This window comes from Natrix helvetica, assembly GCF_964273705.1.
Source record: "Natrix helvetica genome assembly, chromosome: 1".
NCBI classification, from domain to species: domain Eukaryota; kingdom Metazoa; phylum Chordata; class Lepidosauria; order Squamata; family Natricidae; genus Natrix; species Natrix helvetica.
In genome coordinates this window covers 249,122,817-249,141,491 of record NC_138548.1, presented here as the reverse complement: position 1 = coordinate 249,141,491, position 18,675 = coordinate 249,122,817, and the positions used below count along the sequence as shown (strand labels likewise).

Sequence of the window (18,675 nt, the reverse complement as noted above, 5' to 3'; positions counted from 1 at the left end):
TTTGTTGCCGCAGTTGTTAAGTGAGTCACTGCAGTTGTTAAATTAGTAACAAGATTGTTAAGTGAATTTGGCTTCCACGTTGACTTTGCTTGTCAGAAGATGGTCATATGAACGGGGAACTGTCCTAAATATGGATACAGGAACTGTCCTAAATATCAACCAGTTGTCAAGTATCTGAATGTAAATCAGGTGACCATGGGGGATGTAGCAACAGTTGGAAGTGTGAAAATTGGTCAAAAGTCCCTTTTTTCCGTGCCATTGTCACTTTAAACGATCACTGAACTGTTATAAGTTGAGGACTACCTCCTATTATTGCTTGGGGCCCATGATGCTTCAAAGCCATACACATTTACTGGAGATCAAGTAACATGTGCAGAAGACAATTCTTAGAATCCTGGAATAATTCGACATGTATCTGTCAAGCTCATGCTGAGTTTTCAAATATGTCCTTTCTTGTTCTGCAGGCCTGGGGGAGCCGTTGTCCTCAAAACCTTCTCAAAAACAGCTTCTGCTCCCAAGAGGGGCACTCGGATTGCTTCCAGGGTGAAGCACTTTGCCTTTGACCGCAAGAAGCGCTACTATGGGTTGGGAGTGGTGGGCAACTGGCTGAACAGAACGTATCGTCGGAGCATCAGCAGTGTGGTACGGTCACAGCTGGAGATCACAGACAGCCACAGGTAGCAGCAGACCACCAAAGCTCCAGGGTGACTATGGATTAGTCGTTTTCTTGCAGTCCAACCTGCCCAGCTGGATTGCTAGGGGGATGAACTTAAAGGAGTCCCTTTTAAATGGCTCTTTGAATCCAGAGAACAAGTAGGATAAAAATGCAACACATCCATAATTAAGTAACTCCAAAGTGTGTTCACCCCATAGCAGAAATAAACGATCCATTTGTAGGTGGGCAAGGAGGGTATTACAATTGGAGAAGGGGATATTTTGTCTGCAGAAGTTATCTGTCGTTTTGTGTTCTCTTCCATGTTGTGCATATTCATTGCCTTTTGTGGATCAGATACTTACTGAATTAGCCAAGCTTTCTAAATATTTAGATGTAGTAGTGGTGGAGCAGTGCAGTCTAACTGCAGTTAGTATTGCAGACTAATTTTGCTGACTGCCAGGAGTTCGATCCTGACCTATTCAAGGTTGACTCAGCCTTCCATCCTTCTGAGGTCGGTAAGATAGAGACCCAGATTACTGAGGGCAATATGCTAACTTTGTAAACTGCTTAGACAGGGCTGTAAAGCACTGTGAAGCGGTATATAAGTCTAAATGTTACGGTTAGTTAATTAGTTAGTCTCTTTCTTAACAAAGAATATCAGACTGAAATTTATCTACATAATCTTTTCTGGTTTCTGACACTTTCCACCATTCTTTCTTTCTATTTTGTCTGAAACAGGCCTTATTTTACATACTGGATCACATTTGTCCACGTCATCATCACTCTACTTATCATTTGCACTTACGGATTTGCTCCAATCGGCTTTGCTCAGCATGTGAAAACAGAATTAGTGAGTCTAATTATATTTCAGTACTGCTTACTTGGTGATTTCTGTGAAATATAAAAACGTGAACATGTTTTCTACCCCATATTTTAAAAACCTCTGGATGGCCAGCTACTATTTAAAAGATATCTTGGTATATAATTAATGCTCGTTTATTGAGTACCTCATTTAGTGACCATTCCCGATTACGACTGCGATGAAAAAGTAACTTTGCAACTGATCCTCACACGTATGTCCTTTATAGATCAGTAAAGCAAAGGAAAGCTAAAGTAAGATCGTAAATACAGTCACGGTTTCACTTAGTGACCACATCATTTAACAACGGAGATATCCCCAATTGTGGTCACTAAACAAGGACTACCTGTACAATGTAAACTATTGAAAATAAAGTCAGCATATGTAACCTTTACATATTAATTACAAATGAAGATTTTTGAAGTAAAATGCAACCTTTCTCCAAATGCCCAATAGAACAACATGGTTCTTAACTAATATTTTAAGAATTAAAAAATAATAGTCTAATCTATTGAACTAGTCATGCATTGCTCTTTGTATCAGCCAGGCAGTGCACTGGCATCCAGTCAGTTCAAGCAATTGCTGACATTGGGAGCAGGACTCTTGTCTAATAATCTAAACTAGCCTTTCTTAATCAGTTGCCCTACAGATACATTGGAACTATTATTCTCAAAACACCCAGTCAGAATTGCCCATAGCTGGGTCAGCTGGGAAATCTATAGCTCCATTGGATCTGGAGAAGGCTGCCTGAGGGAGACATCTGGATTTAAACTCTTGGGACTTGAAAGTTCAAAACAGCAGGTCAAATTGGACCTGGAAACTGACTCCCTCTCAATGTAGATCTTATCAGGTATTTTCCATACATCTAGCAGACCCAAACAGAATGTCCTGAAAATCTTCAGAGTCCTCTAGCAAATAATATTTGGTGTTGAATGGCACTAATTGGCCCAATGCCAAAAACTTAAAAACTGCAGCCAGAGAAACCAAGATTTGCATACTTTTCTTTTAGCAATATAAACAAGGCGATAATTGGGCTAATATTCTTTGGTGCAGTCTAGGTGGCGCAGTGGTTAGAATGCAGTATTGCAGGCTACTTCTTCTGACTGCCGGCTGCTTGGCAGTTCAAGTCTCACCGGCTCAAGGTTGACCCAGCTTTTCATCCTCCTGAGGTCATTAAAATGAGGAGGCAGATTGTTGGGAGCAATACTCTTCACTCTGTAAAACCGCTTAGAGAGGGCTGTAAAACACTGTGAAGTAGTATATAAGTCTAAGCACTAGTTGCTACCCAGAAAAAAAAAAGCAAGACTGTAGCTTCAAATGCAGGTTACCCCCCCCAAAAAAAAAGATTTGCAATCGTTTCCCTTGAATAAGTCTCCTTCAGTTTGCTATGAAACCCGTATCTTTTTGTGAAAGGTTTCGAAAATGTGACACACTCAGAAAGCCACTCCCACTGATTTCTACCATTTGCCCTTATAGGGAAAAGGGCCCTTTTAATCTGTACCTTGATATACAAGTTATTTCTTTGACCTTGGAATTTCATCCCTATTTTGCAGGTACTACGAAACAAAGGCGTGTATGAAAGTGTGAAATACAGCCAACAGGAGAATTTCTGGATTGGCCCGAGTTCGGTAAAGGCTGTCTTTCCTTTTTTTTCCTTTTTTTTAATTGATTGCTTCTAAAACGACATTTCTGTCATGTGCTACTCAATGACTCATTGCATAAGAAGTCTGTAACTTCCTGGTCTGAACTGATTAAGCAAGTATATGACACCTTAGATCAGCGTTTCTCAACCTTAGCGACTTTAAGTCCTGTGGACTGCAACTCCCAGAATCTCCCAGCCAGCACTGGCTGGGGAATTCTGGGAGTTGAAGTCCACAGGACTTAAAGTCGCCAAGGTTGAGAAACGCTGCTTTAGATGTTGCTACACTACAACTAAGCAGATTCTGTTCTCAACAACCAAGCTGTACTAACTTGTCATCAGATTTTAGTAGTGTGATTTTGGAGGTTCTACAGGTTCAAAAAATGGATGGGAGCTATATGGTACTCACAGGTTGGTCATTATTCCCATCAGAAACACGTACTCCAGTGTCTCGTGTGATCACCATCTGGACCACATGAATAATTAAACCGCTCCCTATCAGTGGGCTCCTCTATCTCCGCATTAGCTGTTCCATTCCTTTCATATATTTTTAACCCTAATAGAGAAAATGTGCCATAAAAAGAAGTATTTAGGTGCCACCTGAGAATTTTAACTACTACACGGAATTCCCAAGAAGAGGAGAAAATATTTTACATTTGCCTCTAAGAGCTGGTATAAGGAAGGGGACACATGCAAATTCTTCTGGAATGCACAACACATATTTCTACTTAATCCAACCTTTTCACCAGACCTGGAAGGGGAAGACTTTATAGGTGGCACTTTTTTATGTTTATTACCGTTACAGAACATGCATAGCAATCCATCTACCTCCCATAACAGCAGGGGTCCTCAAACTTTTTAAACAGGGAGCCAATTCACGGTTCCTCACACTGTTGGGGGGCCAGACTGGCTGGCTGGGTGTGTCTACGTGATCATGTGACTGGCTGGGTGTGGCCAATTTAGCAGTCCATTAAACAATATACACAAACTTTAATTTGTTTTGCTCCTGGGGGCCTTGGTGTGTGTTTGAGGGACTTCTGTTTTTCTGTCTATCTGTCTGTCTGTGTCTCTCTCTCTCTTGCATGTGCTCTCTCTCTGGAGGCAGGGAGGCCAAAAACGTGCTCGCTTTTGGCCTCGACCTCCAGCACCTCTCTGCCACCCAGAAATGGGCCCATTTTTTGCCTCCCGAGGCCTCCGCGTGTCCCATTTTTGGCCTCCTTGGTCTTCAGTATCACTGCAGCCCATAAACGGGCCTGAGTTTGGCCTCCTGAGACCTCCATGCATCCCGTTTTTGGTCTCCTCAGCCTCCAGAAGGTGGGGGTGCCAGCAGGTAGGTGGAGCGATGTGGGGGGGCAGCCTCATGGTCCTGCGTGGGCCAGATTAATAGCTTCTGTGGGCTGTATCCGGCCCGTGGACCATAGTTTGAGGACCCCTGCACAAAGGTAATGAAAGGGAGCATGCAGCTTAGCCCTTTGAGTCATCTCAGTGTGCATGGCTTTTACTGAAGTCCTCCACCACTCACTGGGATGGGGGTGGAAGGAGACATTACATGGCACAATCCTTGTTTCTTGAATGTTTTTCACACTGCCACTTTCTATTTCAGATTGACTTGATCCATCTGGGAGCCAAGTTCTCCCCCTGTATCCGGAAGGACCAACAGATTGAGAAGCTGATTCAGAAAGAAAGGGAGAAAGAGCGTCACTCTGGCTGCTGTGTCCAGAATGATAACTCGGGTTGCGTTCAGACTCTGCGTGAGGATTGCTCGGTAAGAGCACGATTCTGACAGCTGATAATGACAGGGGTTCAGACTGGGGTTTGAAATGAGTTTGGGGCTGCATCTTCCAGAATTCCCGACCAGTAGGTTTCAAGTTGAAGAAAGCTTCCATGTGACTTTCATGAGCTTCGAGAATCATGATTTAATTCTGCCTTTTTTTCCCCCTATGAGTTTGTGATCACTGTTTTCTGGAAATAAAGCAGAGGAAAAGCCGATGTACTAAAATGTACACTTGAATTCTATTGTAGCAATCTTTCAAATATTGTTAAAACTTCCATAATTTTCAATTTCTATGGGCTATGCCTGGTCATGGGATTAATATAGTCACAGTACATTTTAATAATAATTGAAAGTCACCCTCTATGTTTTCTAGATCTTTTTCTTTTCTCTTTTTTCTTTTCTTTATTTTTCTTCTACTATACTTAATACTTTGTTATAGGGTAGTTATTTTCTTAAATAACATTCTCAGTAATGGTGATCATGGTCCTAAGGGAGATCACATGTGGGGGGAAATTATATTAGCAGACTTCTGATGAGATTTTTATTCCTTTAAAAATCTGGATGTGTATTAGAGAAATATTACTTGCGGATGCTGTGATACATAGTTTACAAAGTCTTTTTTTTTTCTCTATAGGAAACATTGGCCACGTTCGTAAAGTGGCCAGACCATAATCCACCAGCTGTTGACCCCAGCAATTCAAGTTGGAGAAGGATATCAGGAGCTGTTTGTTCTCAGGATCCCAGGTGAGACATATCTTCACCTCAACAAAGGTTATCTTCACCTCAACAATGCCTTATGAATAAGATGAGAGGGGGAAGCACGGAATGTAAGATGTTGGGGCATTTCTAACTCTTCACTGCTATCTGTTTGTCTTCCAACAGGACCTGTGAGGAACCAGCTTCAAATCCACCTCATGTCTGGCCAGATGACATCACCAAGTGGCCAGTAAAGATCCTTTCTTCCTACCTATCTGACTCTTCCTTCCTATCTACCTCCTCACCTTCCTTCCTTTGAAAGGACTGAGTTTCACTAGGATTAATGAGGCTTAAATAAATCATCACTATTAATTGTCTCACTATTTTTTATGTTGACTGAAAATGATTTTATGTGAGGATAAGAGAGAAGCTGTTTGAATTGCTTTTCTGCCTGGTTACCTGGCACAGCACGGTTTGCTTCATAGAGAAGTCTGCCTAATGAGAGAAGAAATTGGGAGTTCCTGCATGCATGCTTGGTTTTTTTCTAAGTAATACCCATTTACCAAACAGGGTGGATTCTGGTACCCTGTTTGTACTTCTTACATGGAGTGAAAGGCTGAATTGTAGCAAAAGAGTTTCTGGAACCACATGAACTAGGATAAAATGGAAGGAAAGTGTGTAGAAGAAAAACTGCAATGTAAAGACTGTGGAATCCCTGGTGCAGGGGTGGGTTCCTGCCAGTTCTAACCTCTTCTATAGAAGAGGTTCCACAAATCTACGGTGCTGTTTAAAACCAATTCCAGCTCCCTCACCCCACCCATCTGCACCACGCTTGCCCCGCCCGCTGCTCACTGATTGGCTGGCTCACCAATCACCCCACCCTCCTCTAAGAGTCCTATCTAAACCTTAAACTCTTAAAGCTGTCAAGTTTGAACATCTCTGGAGGTTTTTTTCTAAAGGGTTAGGGGTGCAAGAGTCTTGTAACTTGACAGCTTTAAGACTTGCACACTTCAAAGCCAGAGTTCCTGAGCCAACAGACTGGAGGAGGAATTCTGGGAGTTGAAATCCACAAGTCTTAAAGCTGTCAAGTTTGAACACCCCCGGTTTTTTTTCTAAAGGGTTAGGGGTGCAAGGGTCTTGTAATTTGACAGCTTTAAGACTTGCGTGCTTCAAATGCCAGAGTTTCTGAGCCAACATTTTGGTTGCTAAGCAAGAGCGTTGTTAAGTGAGTTTCACCACATTTTACAAGTTGGCCACACCCACCCAGCCACATGACTGCCAAGCCACTCCCACTCAGTCACATGGCTGGAAAGCCACTCCCACTCGGTCACATTGCCAGCAAGCCACTCCCACAAAGCAGGCCACACCTACAGAAGAGGTTCTAAAAAAATTTGAAACCCACCACTGCCCTGGTGCTATCTAGCTTGCTATTTGCTTTAGATGTTTCATTGCCCAACTAGGTAACATCATCAGTGCCAGTGAGTGTGGGTGTCTGGTACTAATCCCTGCTTACATGAATGTTGGCAAACAATCAAGCAACAAATAAGGACATACCAAGAAGAAAACCATATCCCCACCCAAACTGGCAGGACAAGCTGCAGTAGATCAACAGTTAATCTTTAACTGCCTGATCAATTAGGGCGGGGCCTTTCTAAGTTTTTTCTCTGATCACTAAGCTACCGAGACTTCTGCCTGTCTTGTCTGCTTCCTAGGCATCCTCTCTTCTCTTCATTCTCCAAGGTCCTCCTCACATTCCATGGGTGATGTTACCTGGTTAGGTAATGAAACATCTGCAAACAAACAACCAAGCTCAGAGAGCACTATAGATTCCACAGTTCAACCCTGCACCAAAGATATTCTCTGCTGTTGGAATGTAGGAACTTCAGACGCATGTTTCTATGTAGCACGCGTGTGCAGAAGTGTCCACATATATAGCCATACCCTGGACCACTTTTTCATGCAAACAAGTCATAAGGATACAAGTAGGAATCTTTGTTTTCTGAGCCCAAGTTTCAACAAAATGAACAAACTGTTTTAACTCTATGTCTGCTATCTTGGGATATTGTATTGGTGGTGGTGGTCTTACTTTTCCATAGCCTAAAATATAACTCTATACTATAGGCAGCTATGCAAAATTAAAATGACATTGGGTATACTTCCCCTTTCCCCTTTAATTGTAAACATCTTTTATTTACAGATATGTACTGATCAGGTCAAAAGTAACCACACTGGTTTCTTGCATATGGACTGTGATATTAAAGGAAGGCCATGCTGCATTGGAACCAAAGGCAGGTAAATGCTTGTGATTTGGGGAGCATCCAAGAATTGTTTTTAGAAACCATGAAAATATTTCTGTTTTATTTTGGGATCAATTTTAAAGCCTGCCTCTATAGAAAGTTTCTCATAATTCCTTCAGCAATGCTTGAGGTAAAGTGTGTTTGATTAGCATGCGTGTTTAAAGTGAAGAAACATAGCTTAATATTTTTCACGTTTTGTTGTTCCGATCTGCTGTTTAATATAGCAGTTGAGTCTGTTACTGTTGTTTTTGAATACAGACCATATCACTTATTTAAAAACACTGAAATCCTTAGTCACCAAGCTATTTTAAGCCCCACGAATGTAAATGAGACTTTGTGATGTCTAATTCACTCTCTAAACTTGCACAAAAGGTTCCTTATTTAGCAGCTTTTCAACTAACAGAGCTCACTCTGTGATCTTAAGGCATCTGATTAAGAGAGTTTATGCTCTAATAAATTTGTTACTTTAAAATGCTTAGATCACTCAGAGAAATTCTAGAGCAGAACTGATCTTCAGGCAATTAATAAGCTATCTGAGAATTCACTTGGATACACTGAACTTGAAATAAAGTCATGTTGAATGAAGTATAATTTAGGCTTAATTTGCATAAGATGAAAACAAATAATGGTGTTTCATAGATTTGGCCAAGTTGCTTAAAGTAGGTTATGGGTTTTGTTTTTGTTGTCATATTTAGAAATGTACTTGAAAGATATTATAGCTACCAGTATATCACAGAAGTGAGTACACCACCTCACATTTTGTAAATATTTAAGTATCTCTTTTCATGTGACAATACTGAAGAAATGACACTTGGCTACAATGTAAAGTAGTGAGTATACAGCTTGTATAACGGTATAAATGTGCTGTCCCCTCAAAATAACACAACACACAGCCATTAATGTCTAAACTGCTGGCAACAAAATGTGGGGGGGTGTACTTACCTCTGTGATACACTCACATAACATAGCATTCTTTGAATATGATGATGGGACAGCCTTTGCTAGGTAGATGAGGGAATGTGCAGCCCTTCAGATTTTGAGCTCAAATCTCATCAGGCTTTAACAGTGTGGACAATGGCTTTTTTGTGAACATTAACACAAATCTTCATTGTGCAAGACAGGAGCTTTGTCAGTCCCAAACCAAGAATGACACACGGTGTTTCTTCCAAGATGCATTCTTTATTGTTTCACACTTAAAGACAAAATCTTGCCAGACTGAACACTCTAGTATTTATATCTATGCTCCAGTGACGTGCAGTGAGATTTATGGCTGGTGACATCATCAGCATGAGCCGCGGTCCCCTTCATGTTGACTCAGGAAGGCAGGGAATGGGACCACTGAAGCTGCCTCAGCCTCCTGCGCACGTGGTCCCATTCCCCGCCTTCCTGACTCCTGAGTCAACATGAAGGGGACCACGGAGCGCGTTCTGCGGGACCACGGCTCACGCTCTGTGGTCCCCTTCATGTTGACTCAGGAAGGCGGGGAATGGGACCAAGTGTGTAGGAGGGAGGCTGAGGCTAGAGGAGCCTCCTGCACACGTGGCCCCATTCCTGGACCACGTGTGCAGAAGGCTCCTCAGCGCCTTTTCCCTTTTTTTTTATTTTCATGATGAGAGCGGTGAGGCTCTGCCTCCCCTGCCTCCCCTGACTGCACGTCCCTGCTATGCTCTGTGGACTATTAAGAAAGGACTGTCTTCATCCTTTTTCTTTCATGCATAACATTTGGATTTAGTAGCCTCCTACTGTTCTGGAATGTATACCCTCTCTCCTGGGGATCCAGTACATTCCATCATATTTTAATGGAGAATTGAAAATTAGTTAGCTAAATTATTATTGATTGGTGAGTTGCAAAATGATTTGTAAATGAATTGTTCCAGGCTGAAGCATGAAACTTAAGTGCTCTGACCATCTTGGAAGCCTTTCAGGTTCAAAGCAACCTTCTAAAATATTTCAAATTGCTATTATAAGTTTGAACTATTTAAAATATTTTTAAAAATGTACTGTACCCAGTTTTTTTTACTTGTATAAGCAACCAAAGTGGCTTACAAGAATGAAATTAAATACAAATATAAATTGCAATTATAAAGTTGGTGCAATTAAAATCCATACCACTGAGATCAAGATAAAAGAAGGGATGATGAATTAAACTGACTCTGTCGCTCTCCTTATATCAGCTGTGAGATCACAACTCGGGAGTACTGTGAGTTCAAGCATGGCCACTTCCATGAAGAAGCAACCCTTTGTTCACAGGCAAGTAATGTCCTCAGGCAGCTTTCTTTATTTTGACACTTTCAAAAGCAGTTGAACTTCAGATCCCAGCAGGTGGATGGTTTAGTGGGAGTCAGATATGGAAAAGACTATCCCATGATGTATTGATGTCAAACGTTTACTCTGTACTTGTAGATTAAGACTAGAAGAATAGTACAAGAAGAAGAATTTCTTGTTTGGGGAAAGAGCTAAAGAGCTTCAGAGAAGGGACAGCACAAGTATCTGACCTCTTAAGTAGTTGCTAGGCCTAAGTGTCTAAGCAAGGTTCACAGAAGCTGCCTTGGTTTTGTGTTAAATATCCATAAGCTAAGTAGTGCCAAGTAGGTCAATGCAGGTTTTGAAAAATACCTTGGCACCACACTGTTATAAAGCACTGTGGTAAATTGAAAAGAGAGTTAATATGCTCAGTAATAAATCTCAGGCATCCTTGAGTCCTACTGGGTCAAGAAGCAAGACCAGTGTTTCCCCATCATTTAGTACCTGCTTATTACACCACAGTCTTCTAAATTCTGGTGTGGTTTTCAATATATGCTGTATCACAGCTTTTGCCATTTCTTGCGATGATGGCTGGGGATTCTGGAAGATGTAATCCATGACTGGCAAGCAGCAGGTTGGACAAGGGTTATCTACATACTTTAAAGACTTCTTTTTCTTTCTGTTCCAGGTTCACTGCATGGGGGAGGTGTGTGGCCTCTTACCTTTTCTTAACCCAGAGATTCCAGATCAGTTTTACAGGCTCTGGTTGTCTTTATTTCTTCATGCAGGGTAAGCAAAAAAAAAAAAAAAAGATGAGGTTTGATGCTTTGAAACTGCCTTTTTTGTTTTTGTTGGGTCCATACTTTTGCATTGGGAATGTCAGTATCTTATCTCGTTAGTTGTTTAATTTTCCTTTGCTGCTTGTCTGATTTTCTCTCTCTCTCTCTCTCTCTCTCTCTCTCTCTCTCTCGCTCTCGCTCTCTCGCTCTCTCTGTAGGGGGTGTCAGAAAGTGTTGTTGATCTGAGCCAAAAAAACTAGAATTGAGGCCTAGCTAACTGATTCAGGCCTGGTCTTTCCTGGCTCTGCCTTGCAAGCATTCATAAATTACTTCCAGACAGAAATTCTTCAGCATCAGCAGCCAAAAAACACTTTGCAACTTTTCTGCAGTTTAATACATTGAGAAGGGATTAATGGAAGTAAGAAAATATAAAAGAAGTGATGGAAAGGGAATGATCCCAGTCAGAAGGTGACATTCGCACCCTATCTAAAATATCATGAATGATGTAAGGTGATTATACAATCAAAGGTTTTTTAAAAGTAAAATACCTTAAAATTTAATCCTTGTTCCTGTCTGATAATTGGCTTGAGCAAGTGTAGCCCTTCAAACCTATTCAGAGTTTTGGTTTCTTCTGAATGAATTAAGTGGACCTCATGGGCTTCCCATACATCTAGTAATTCCCGTTTTTCAGGTTGTGTCTCTCCACAATCCCTTCATTTCAACTGTATGAAATGATGGGAATGGTTGTGAAGGTTCATCTTGTGCTACTCCTGTTAGGTAATGGGAGTCAAACCTTTATCCCAAAATACTTAAGATCAAACAAGTATAGGAAGAGACCACAATCTATCATCTAGCTGCTTGTATTTTAACTGATTTCAGGATCCCTTGTGGCAATCCAGGCTATTTATCAAACTGGCAAACATTTAGCACAACAGTTGCAACCTGTAACATTGTGCAGGCTGATATTGTTTGCAGAGATGAAGGAGAAGGGCTATTTTTATTTTTATTTTATTTTTTGAAGGAAAGGGGAATGTTGATCTGATTCCATTGTCTCTCTCCCATAGGATTATCCATTGTCTGGTGTCTGTGATCTTCCAGATGACAGTGCTCAGAGATTTGGAAAAGCTGGCAGGCTGGCTTCGTATTACTATCATTTTTATCCTCAGTGGCATCACGGGCAATCTGGCTAGTGCCATTTTCCTACCCTACAGGGCAGAGGTAAGGGCATGACTGGGCTTTTCCGTTGAAGAAGAAACTTCTTACAGTTGTATGAATTAGCATAAAAGCAACATTCTCCAGGTGCACTGGGCCATATTTTGTAGCCTCCAAATTTGAAAATGCTATTAAAACTTCAAAATCAGTAGCAATAGGGGAACCTGATCACTGCGAACAATCAACAGTAATGTTTTGCATCCAGTACTAAATTCTTATAGCAAAGGAATATAGAAATAAGATTAGTAAAAAGAACACATTGGCACAACCCAACTGTGCTATCTCCTGAGTAGTTGGCAGCACGCAGTTGACGTAGATTGATCTCAAAAGGCTAAGCCAGATTAGTTCACTTGCAAGCATGGGAGAAACCAGAAAATGTGAAGGTTGTAAACTAGACTGGGAAAACCAACCACTTCTGCAACTGCCAGTAAAATCACACACATATGCTCATTATATTATTTGGAGTTGAGCTCCTTTTGTCACTGTGACATAAATACACAATGTTTAGATTCTGAAATATTTGAGGTCACTGTTTGAGAGTACTGTTTTGTTTAGAAAGCACTGATATAAAAGTAGGATCTACATTTGCTCTACATGAGCCAAAAGCAGCATATGAACAATACAGGGGTGGGTTCCTGCCAGTTCTATCCTCTTCTATAGAAGAGGTTCCACAAATCTACAGTGCCGTTTAGAACCGATTCCAGCTCCCTCCCCCCGCCCGTCCGCACATCATCAAGTTGAAGAGCGAGAGGAGGAATTCTGGAGTTGAAGTCCACAAGTCTTAAAGCTGTCAAGTTTGCGCACCACTAGAGGGTTTTTTCCTAAAGGGTTAGGAGTGCAAGGGTCTTGTAACTTGACAACTTTAAGACTTGCGTGCTTCAAATGCCAGAGTTTCTGAGCCAACATTTTGGTTGCTAAGCAAGAGCTTTGTTAAGTGAGTTTCACCACATTTTACAAGTTGGCCACGCCCACCCAGTCACATGGCTGGCAAGCCACTTCCACCCAGTCACATGGCTGGCAAGCCACTCCCACAAAGCAGGACACACCTACAGAAGAGGTTCTAAAAAAATTTGAAACCCATCACTATCCCAGAAGAAATGGCTTTTAAAATCTTCTTGTATAACTACTGAATTTACCTTTTTCTCATACATATTCCCTTCTTTCTCTATCGCTATGCTGGCTTTGTTCAGACAATCATGTTGCCCTGATCATTTGAGACATTGAACAATTGTTCAGGTTGAGGATGCAGTCTCTTCATGGAACTGAAAAACAAGCCAGATTTCAGTTCACTACAGCTCTCCCTTAATTCTAAAGTATGATATTATGGTGAAGGATTTTTGATCAGTTCTGAAAATAAAGGCATGGTTTTGAAGTGAGCATCACATGCTGAAATAATTATAGTTTTCCAGCGTGATCATAAAGAGGAAGTGTTCTTAACCCAAAACTTTTGATCTTGTTAGCATACAAAAGAGAAGGTATGCACAGAGTGTTTGGCAGGACCATAACTTTTGTTGGCATCCCACTTTAGTATAGAGACATAAAGGCCTAAAGGTTTCCCCTGTTCAGTTGTGACTGACTCTAGGGGGCAGTGCTCATATCCAATTTTCAATCGAAGGAGCTTGTGTTGTCTTAAGAAGACATTTCCGTCATCATGTGGCCAACATGAAAATACAGAATGCAAATATACATTTGCATATTTCAAACTTCTAGATTTATCAGTTTGTTGCAAAAATCAAATCCGGAAAGCAGACACAGATAACTGATTCAGCAGGATTGATTTAAATAAGAAACTTCTTCGTGTGTGTGTGTGTGTTTTTTTTCTTAGATTTTCACGGGTGTAGGTATGATGGTCTTTTTGTATTTGGGTCTTTTCCCGTGTAAGATTGAGATTGTCTTGGCAATGTTTCGGCGAGGTCTCACTCACCATCTTCAGGCTGGCGTTTTTGGCTTTGTGCTTGTGCGAGTAAGGCGTGGTTGGAGCTGTCGTCTTTCTATAAATCTTGGTGTGTGTGTGTGGAGTGCTGGCTTTGTTGCTGTAAGTAGGTTGATTGGCTGTGTAGTTGCATCCTGATTGGTAGATGGAGTTGTTGTTTGTAGATTGGTCGGCTGTTTCGTATCATCATCTGTAGCTGAGGTGCTGGCTGTGTGTCCGTTGTTCTTTTGTGTTGTAATGACCACGGTGGTGGGTGGGGCTTGTTTGTTGACTAGGGCTGGTTTCCAGATGTCTGGTAGGCGTGAGGTATCGTCACATTTATTCATGTTGTGGGGGTGTTTCTCTATTTTGATGGCTTTCATAATTATTCTCTTGTTGAAGTGTTCTGTTTTGGAGATTAATTTGGTTCCTTCAAAATCAATTTCATGTCCTGTTGCTTTAAGATGCTAGAAAAGGGAGGAAGTTTTTTTTTCTGCCTGCGTTCTTGTGTTCTGCGTTGCATGCATTTATTCTCCTATTAGTTTGTCCAATGTATGTGGCAGGGCAGATTTTGCAGGGTATTTTGTAGACTCCTTGGTTTTCTTTTCTTTTTATTAAAAGAGTTTTGTACAAACAGATTTTCCCCCTTTTCACCCCCCCCCCGCCATACAATGTAAATCTCATACAAATGCTATACCCCCCCCAATCCCCCCGCAAAAATTCACATTCAAATATTATACCAAATATTTTGCCCCCTCCCCTCCCCCCGTCTTAAAGTAAATTACTCGTAACCCCTCTCCTCCCAACAAACACAATATAAATTTCTCTTAGATTAATAATAACACATTGATCCCATTTTCTAAGCTAATTTAACATCTATAACTCTTAATATAAATTTCTCCTAGAATAACAATGTTTCGTTAATCCCATCTTCTAATTTATTCATACATATATATTGCCCCGCCCTCCACCCTAACCCTCCCCCACCTCCCACACAAACCCACCCCCCTGACTTCCGCTGTATACCACTCTAACAATTCCAAACATCCCATATATTATTTACTCTGATCATCTATCAGTCTAAACATTCTTACCTAAAGGCTACATAATAACTCCTAGTCTGGTATTTGTTCTGTATATAATCAATCCATTTTGCCCATTCCTGTGTGTAATCCTCCTGTTTCTGAGCTTTTAAGAAAGCTGAAATTTTTGCCATTTCGGCGAACCCGGCCACCTTCTGAATCCATTGATCAATTGTCGGTAAAAAATCTTTTTTCCAATGTTGCGCAATCAACAACCTAGCTGCTGTGACCATATACAAGGCCAATTTTGTTTCCCCTTTGGTGAAATCCTTAGCTATACCCAATAAAAACATTTGCGGAGTGAATTGTATTCTTTTCTTAAATACATTCTGCATAACCCACCATATTTTTATCCAAAAAGCTTTAACCTTGTTACAAGTCCACCATACATGAAAAAAGGTAGCATCTAGACACCCGCATCTCCAACATTTTGGTTGAACATTTGGGTACATGCATGATAATTTTTTAGGATCTAAATACCATCTGTAAAACATTTTATAAAAGTTCTCCCTTAAATTCTGTGACTGTAAATTTAACATTCTGAACCCATATTTTTTCCCACGTTTCCAACATAACCACTTCACCAAAATTCTGAGCCCATTTAATCATACAATCCTTAACCAATTCACTTTCTGAGTCTCTTTCTAACAGTACATTATATATTCTTTTAACTTGTTTTGGGCCAGTCTCTTTTATCTGCTTAATCAGTTCCACTTCTTTATCCATAAAACCGACCCTGCGATTTTCTTCCCATCTCTTCTGTAGCTGTATGTAATGTAACCAATTTAAAGTAATTCCTTCTTCCAACAGCTGTTCCAAAGTTTTTAACTTCCATTCGTCCCCATCAGCGATAAGCACATCTTTATATAAACAACCCCCGAGTGACTTAATATTCATAATCCCCATGGTGTCTGCAAGATCCAACCAAAGCGGTATTTTAGAAACCCAATTGGGCCGGTGCTTCTTCCATATTCTCATCAAGGCACTTCGGAGAACATGGTTGTTAAACACTTTATCCACCCTGTCTTCATAAAAAAGATATGCATGCCATCCCAGAACAAGATCATGGCCTTCTATATTCAGCAATTCCATTTTTGTTTTCCCAAACCAATCTGCTACATGCGTTAGTACCGCAGCTTCATAATACAATCGAAGGTTTGGGAGTCTGAGGCCGCCTCTTTCACGTGTATCTTGCATAATCTTCATCTTTACTCTCGGTTTTTTCTCCTTCCAAACAAATTTATTTAATGTTGTTTGCCAATTTAACAAGGTTTTATCTGATTTAAGCACCGGAATCATCTGGAATAGAAAGATAAATCTAGGTAGAATGTTCATTTTAATTGCTGAGAACCTTCCAAGCAAAGACAATTGTAACTTTTTCCACGCTTCAAGATCTTTCTGTATCTTTTGCCACAACACTTCATAGTTATTTAAGAAAAGTTTTGAATTTGATTCTGAAATTTGTATTCCTAAATATTTGACTTTAGAAACTATTTCAAAACCTGCTAAACTTGCAAGTCTCTTTCTTTGAGTCTCTGTCATGTTTTTAACCATCATTTTCGTTTTGTTTTGATTTAGTCTAAACCCAGACACCATGCCAAATTCTACTATGATATTTTTCATCTGGATTATTGATTTCAAAGGATGTGAAAGGGTAACAACCAGATCATCGGCGAATGCTCTAGTTCTGTATTCCTTTTGCCTGATAGCTATGCCATCTAAGGATTTTGAGTCCCGAATTGCGTTCAACAAGACTTCCAAAGTTAAAATAAATAACAATGGGGATAATGGGCAACCTTGTCTTGTGCCTTTTTGTATCTCGAAAGTTGTTGACAAATTTCCATTAATAATAAGTTGTGCATTTTGTTGCTGATAAATTGCTCCAATCGCCTGCCGCAATCGTGGTCCCATATCCATCTTTTCCAAAGTCTTGGTTAGAAAGTTCCAATTCACTCGATCGAAGGCCTTCTCTGCATCCAAGAAAACCAGCACTGCAGAGATCTGCTTATTCTTATCAAGATAGTCAATTAGGTCTATGAGTTGCCTTACATTCTCCTTCATATGTCTGCCTTCAATAAATCCTGCTTGATCATGATGAATAATCTCTTGAATAACCGGCATCAATCTGTTGGCTAGTACCTTAGCAAATATTTTATAATCTGTGTTCAGAAGAGATATCGGCCTGTAATCCTCTGGTTTCTTAGGGCCCTCTTTATCTTTAGGTATCAATGAGATAAAAGCCGCTTTCCATGAGGAGGGTATTTTGCCTCCTTGTTGTATGTTACAAAATAGTTGTGTAAGATATTCAATCATTTCCAGTTGTAAAGTTTTATAATACATTGCAGTCAAACCATCAGTCCCTGATGGCTAATTTAAGTTGATTTATAACTAAAGTGATCTCATCAGCAGTTATCAAACGTTCCAGATTTGCCTTTTGAAGCACAGAAATTTTAGCAACCCTTTTTCCTTCCAAAAAGTCATCTATTGACTTGTTCTGTATATTATCCTGTACATATAGCTTAGTATAATAGTCCACAAATGATTTTTTAATCAACTCTTGTTGATATACCGTCTCCCCTCGATACTCAATTTTATCAATAATTCTGTCATTCATATTCCTTCTCAAAGTATAAGCTAACCACCTACCAGGTTTATTAGCGTTAGCAAAGGTGTTATGTTTAGCAAATTGTAAGTTAGTTGCTGTTTGTTCTGCTATAAGCATCTGAAATTGATCTTTCAACAGCTTTAGCGCCATCTGAAGGGCCTGGTCATTCGGATTTGTTATAAGCAGCTGTTCCTTGCTTTTTATTTCATCTTCCAATTCCATTCTCCTTTTCTGTCTAGTTTGTTTATGTTTAAAGTTCATATGTATCAGGACCCCACGCATATAAGCTTTACTTGCATCCCAAACTGTTTCAATGGGAGTACCCTTATTCATGTTAAAACTGAAAAATTCCTTCATGTGTTTTTTAAGTTCATCAACATTTTTTTCGTATCTAAATAAATTTTCATTTACTCTCCAAGACCTTCTTGGCCTCTTCCCTAATTCAATTTGTAACCACACCGGACTATGATCGGTAAGTGTCCTGGCGAAAATCTTGGATTTCTTAGCTTTAGGAAGTAGATCCGGTGTTAACAAAAAGAAATCAATCCTTGAAAAGGATTTATGTCTATCTGAGTAAAAAGAAAAATCCATCTCATTTAGGTGTTGTGTCCTCCAAACATCTTTTAATTTCAAGTCGTCTTGTAAATCAAAAAAAGCCTTTGGTAATTTGGTAGTGAATTTAGTCTTTGTACTCTTATCTATCTTTGGAGAAATCACTCCATTCCAGTCTCCCATTATTAGAATACTCTTAAAGTTCCAGTCTAAAATTTTTAAATGGAGCATCTTATAAAAGCTTTCTTGGCGTTGGTTAGGAGCATATATTCCTAGCACCAAAATGGGACCAAAGTCTGTATCAAATTGAATTGCTATATATCTACCAGCGTCATCCGCCTCTATAACTTTAGTTGAAAATCTTTTATT

The 18,675-nt window shown here is 40.2% G+C and overlaps 1 protein-coding gene across 1 annotated transcript in view; it reads left to right on the top strand.

Annotated features, from left to right (window-relative positions):
- RHBDF2 (rhomboid 5 homolog 2) overlaps positions 1-18,675 on the top strand; it is a 107,099-nt gene that overhangs the window by 76,641 nt on the left and 11,783 nt on the right. Inside the window, exons 8-17 of the mRNA XM_081937916.1 lie at positions 465-677; positions 1,394-1,505; positions 3,068-3,142; positions 4,757-4,918; positions 5,562-5,671; positions 5,810-5,873; positions 7,821-7,915; positions 10,095-10,170; positions 10,853-10,953; positions 12,008-12,161. Of these exons, the coding sequence (XP_081794042.1) occupies positions 465-677; positions 1,394-1,505; positions 3,068-3,142; positions 4,757-4,918; positions 5,562-5,671; positions 5,810-5,873; positions 7,821-7,915; positions 10,095-10,170; positions 10,853-10,953; positions 12,008-12,161 (1,162 nt within the window). The remainder of the gene's footprint in view (positions 1-464; positions 678-1,393; positions 1,506-3,067; positions 3,143-4,756; positions 4,919-5,561; positions 5,672-5,809; positions 5,874-7,820; positions 7,916-10,094; positions 10,171-10,852; positions 10,954-12,007; positions 12,162-18,675) is intronic.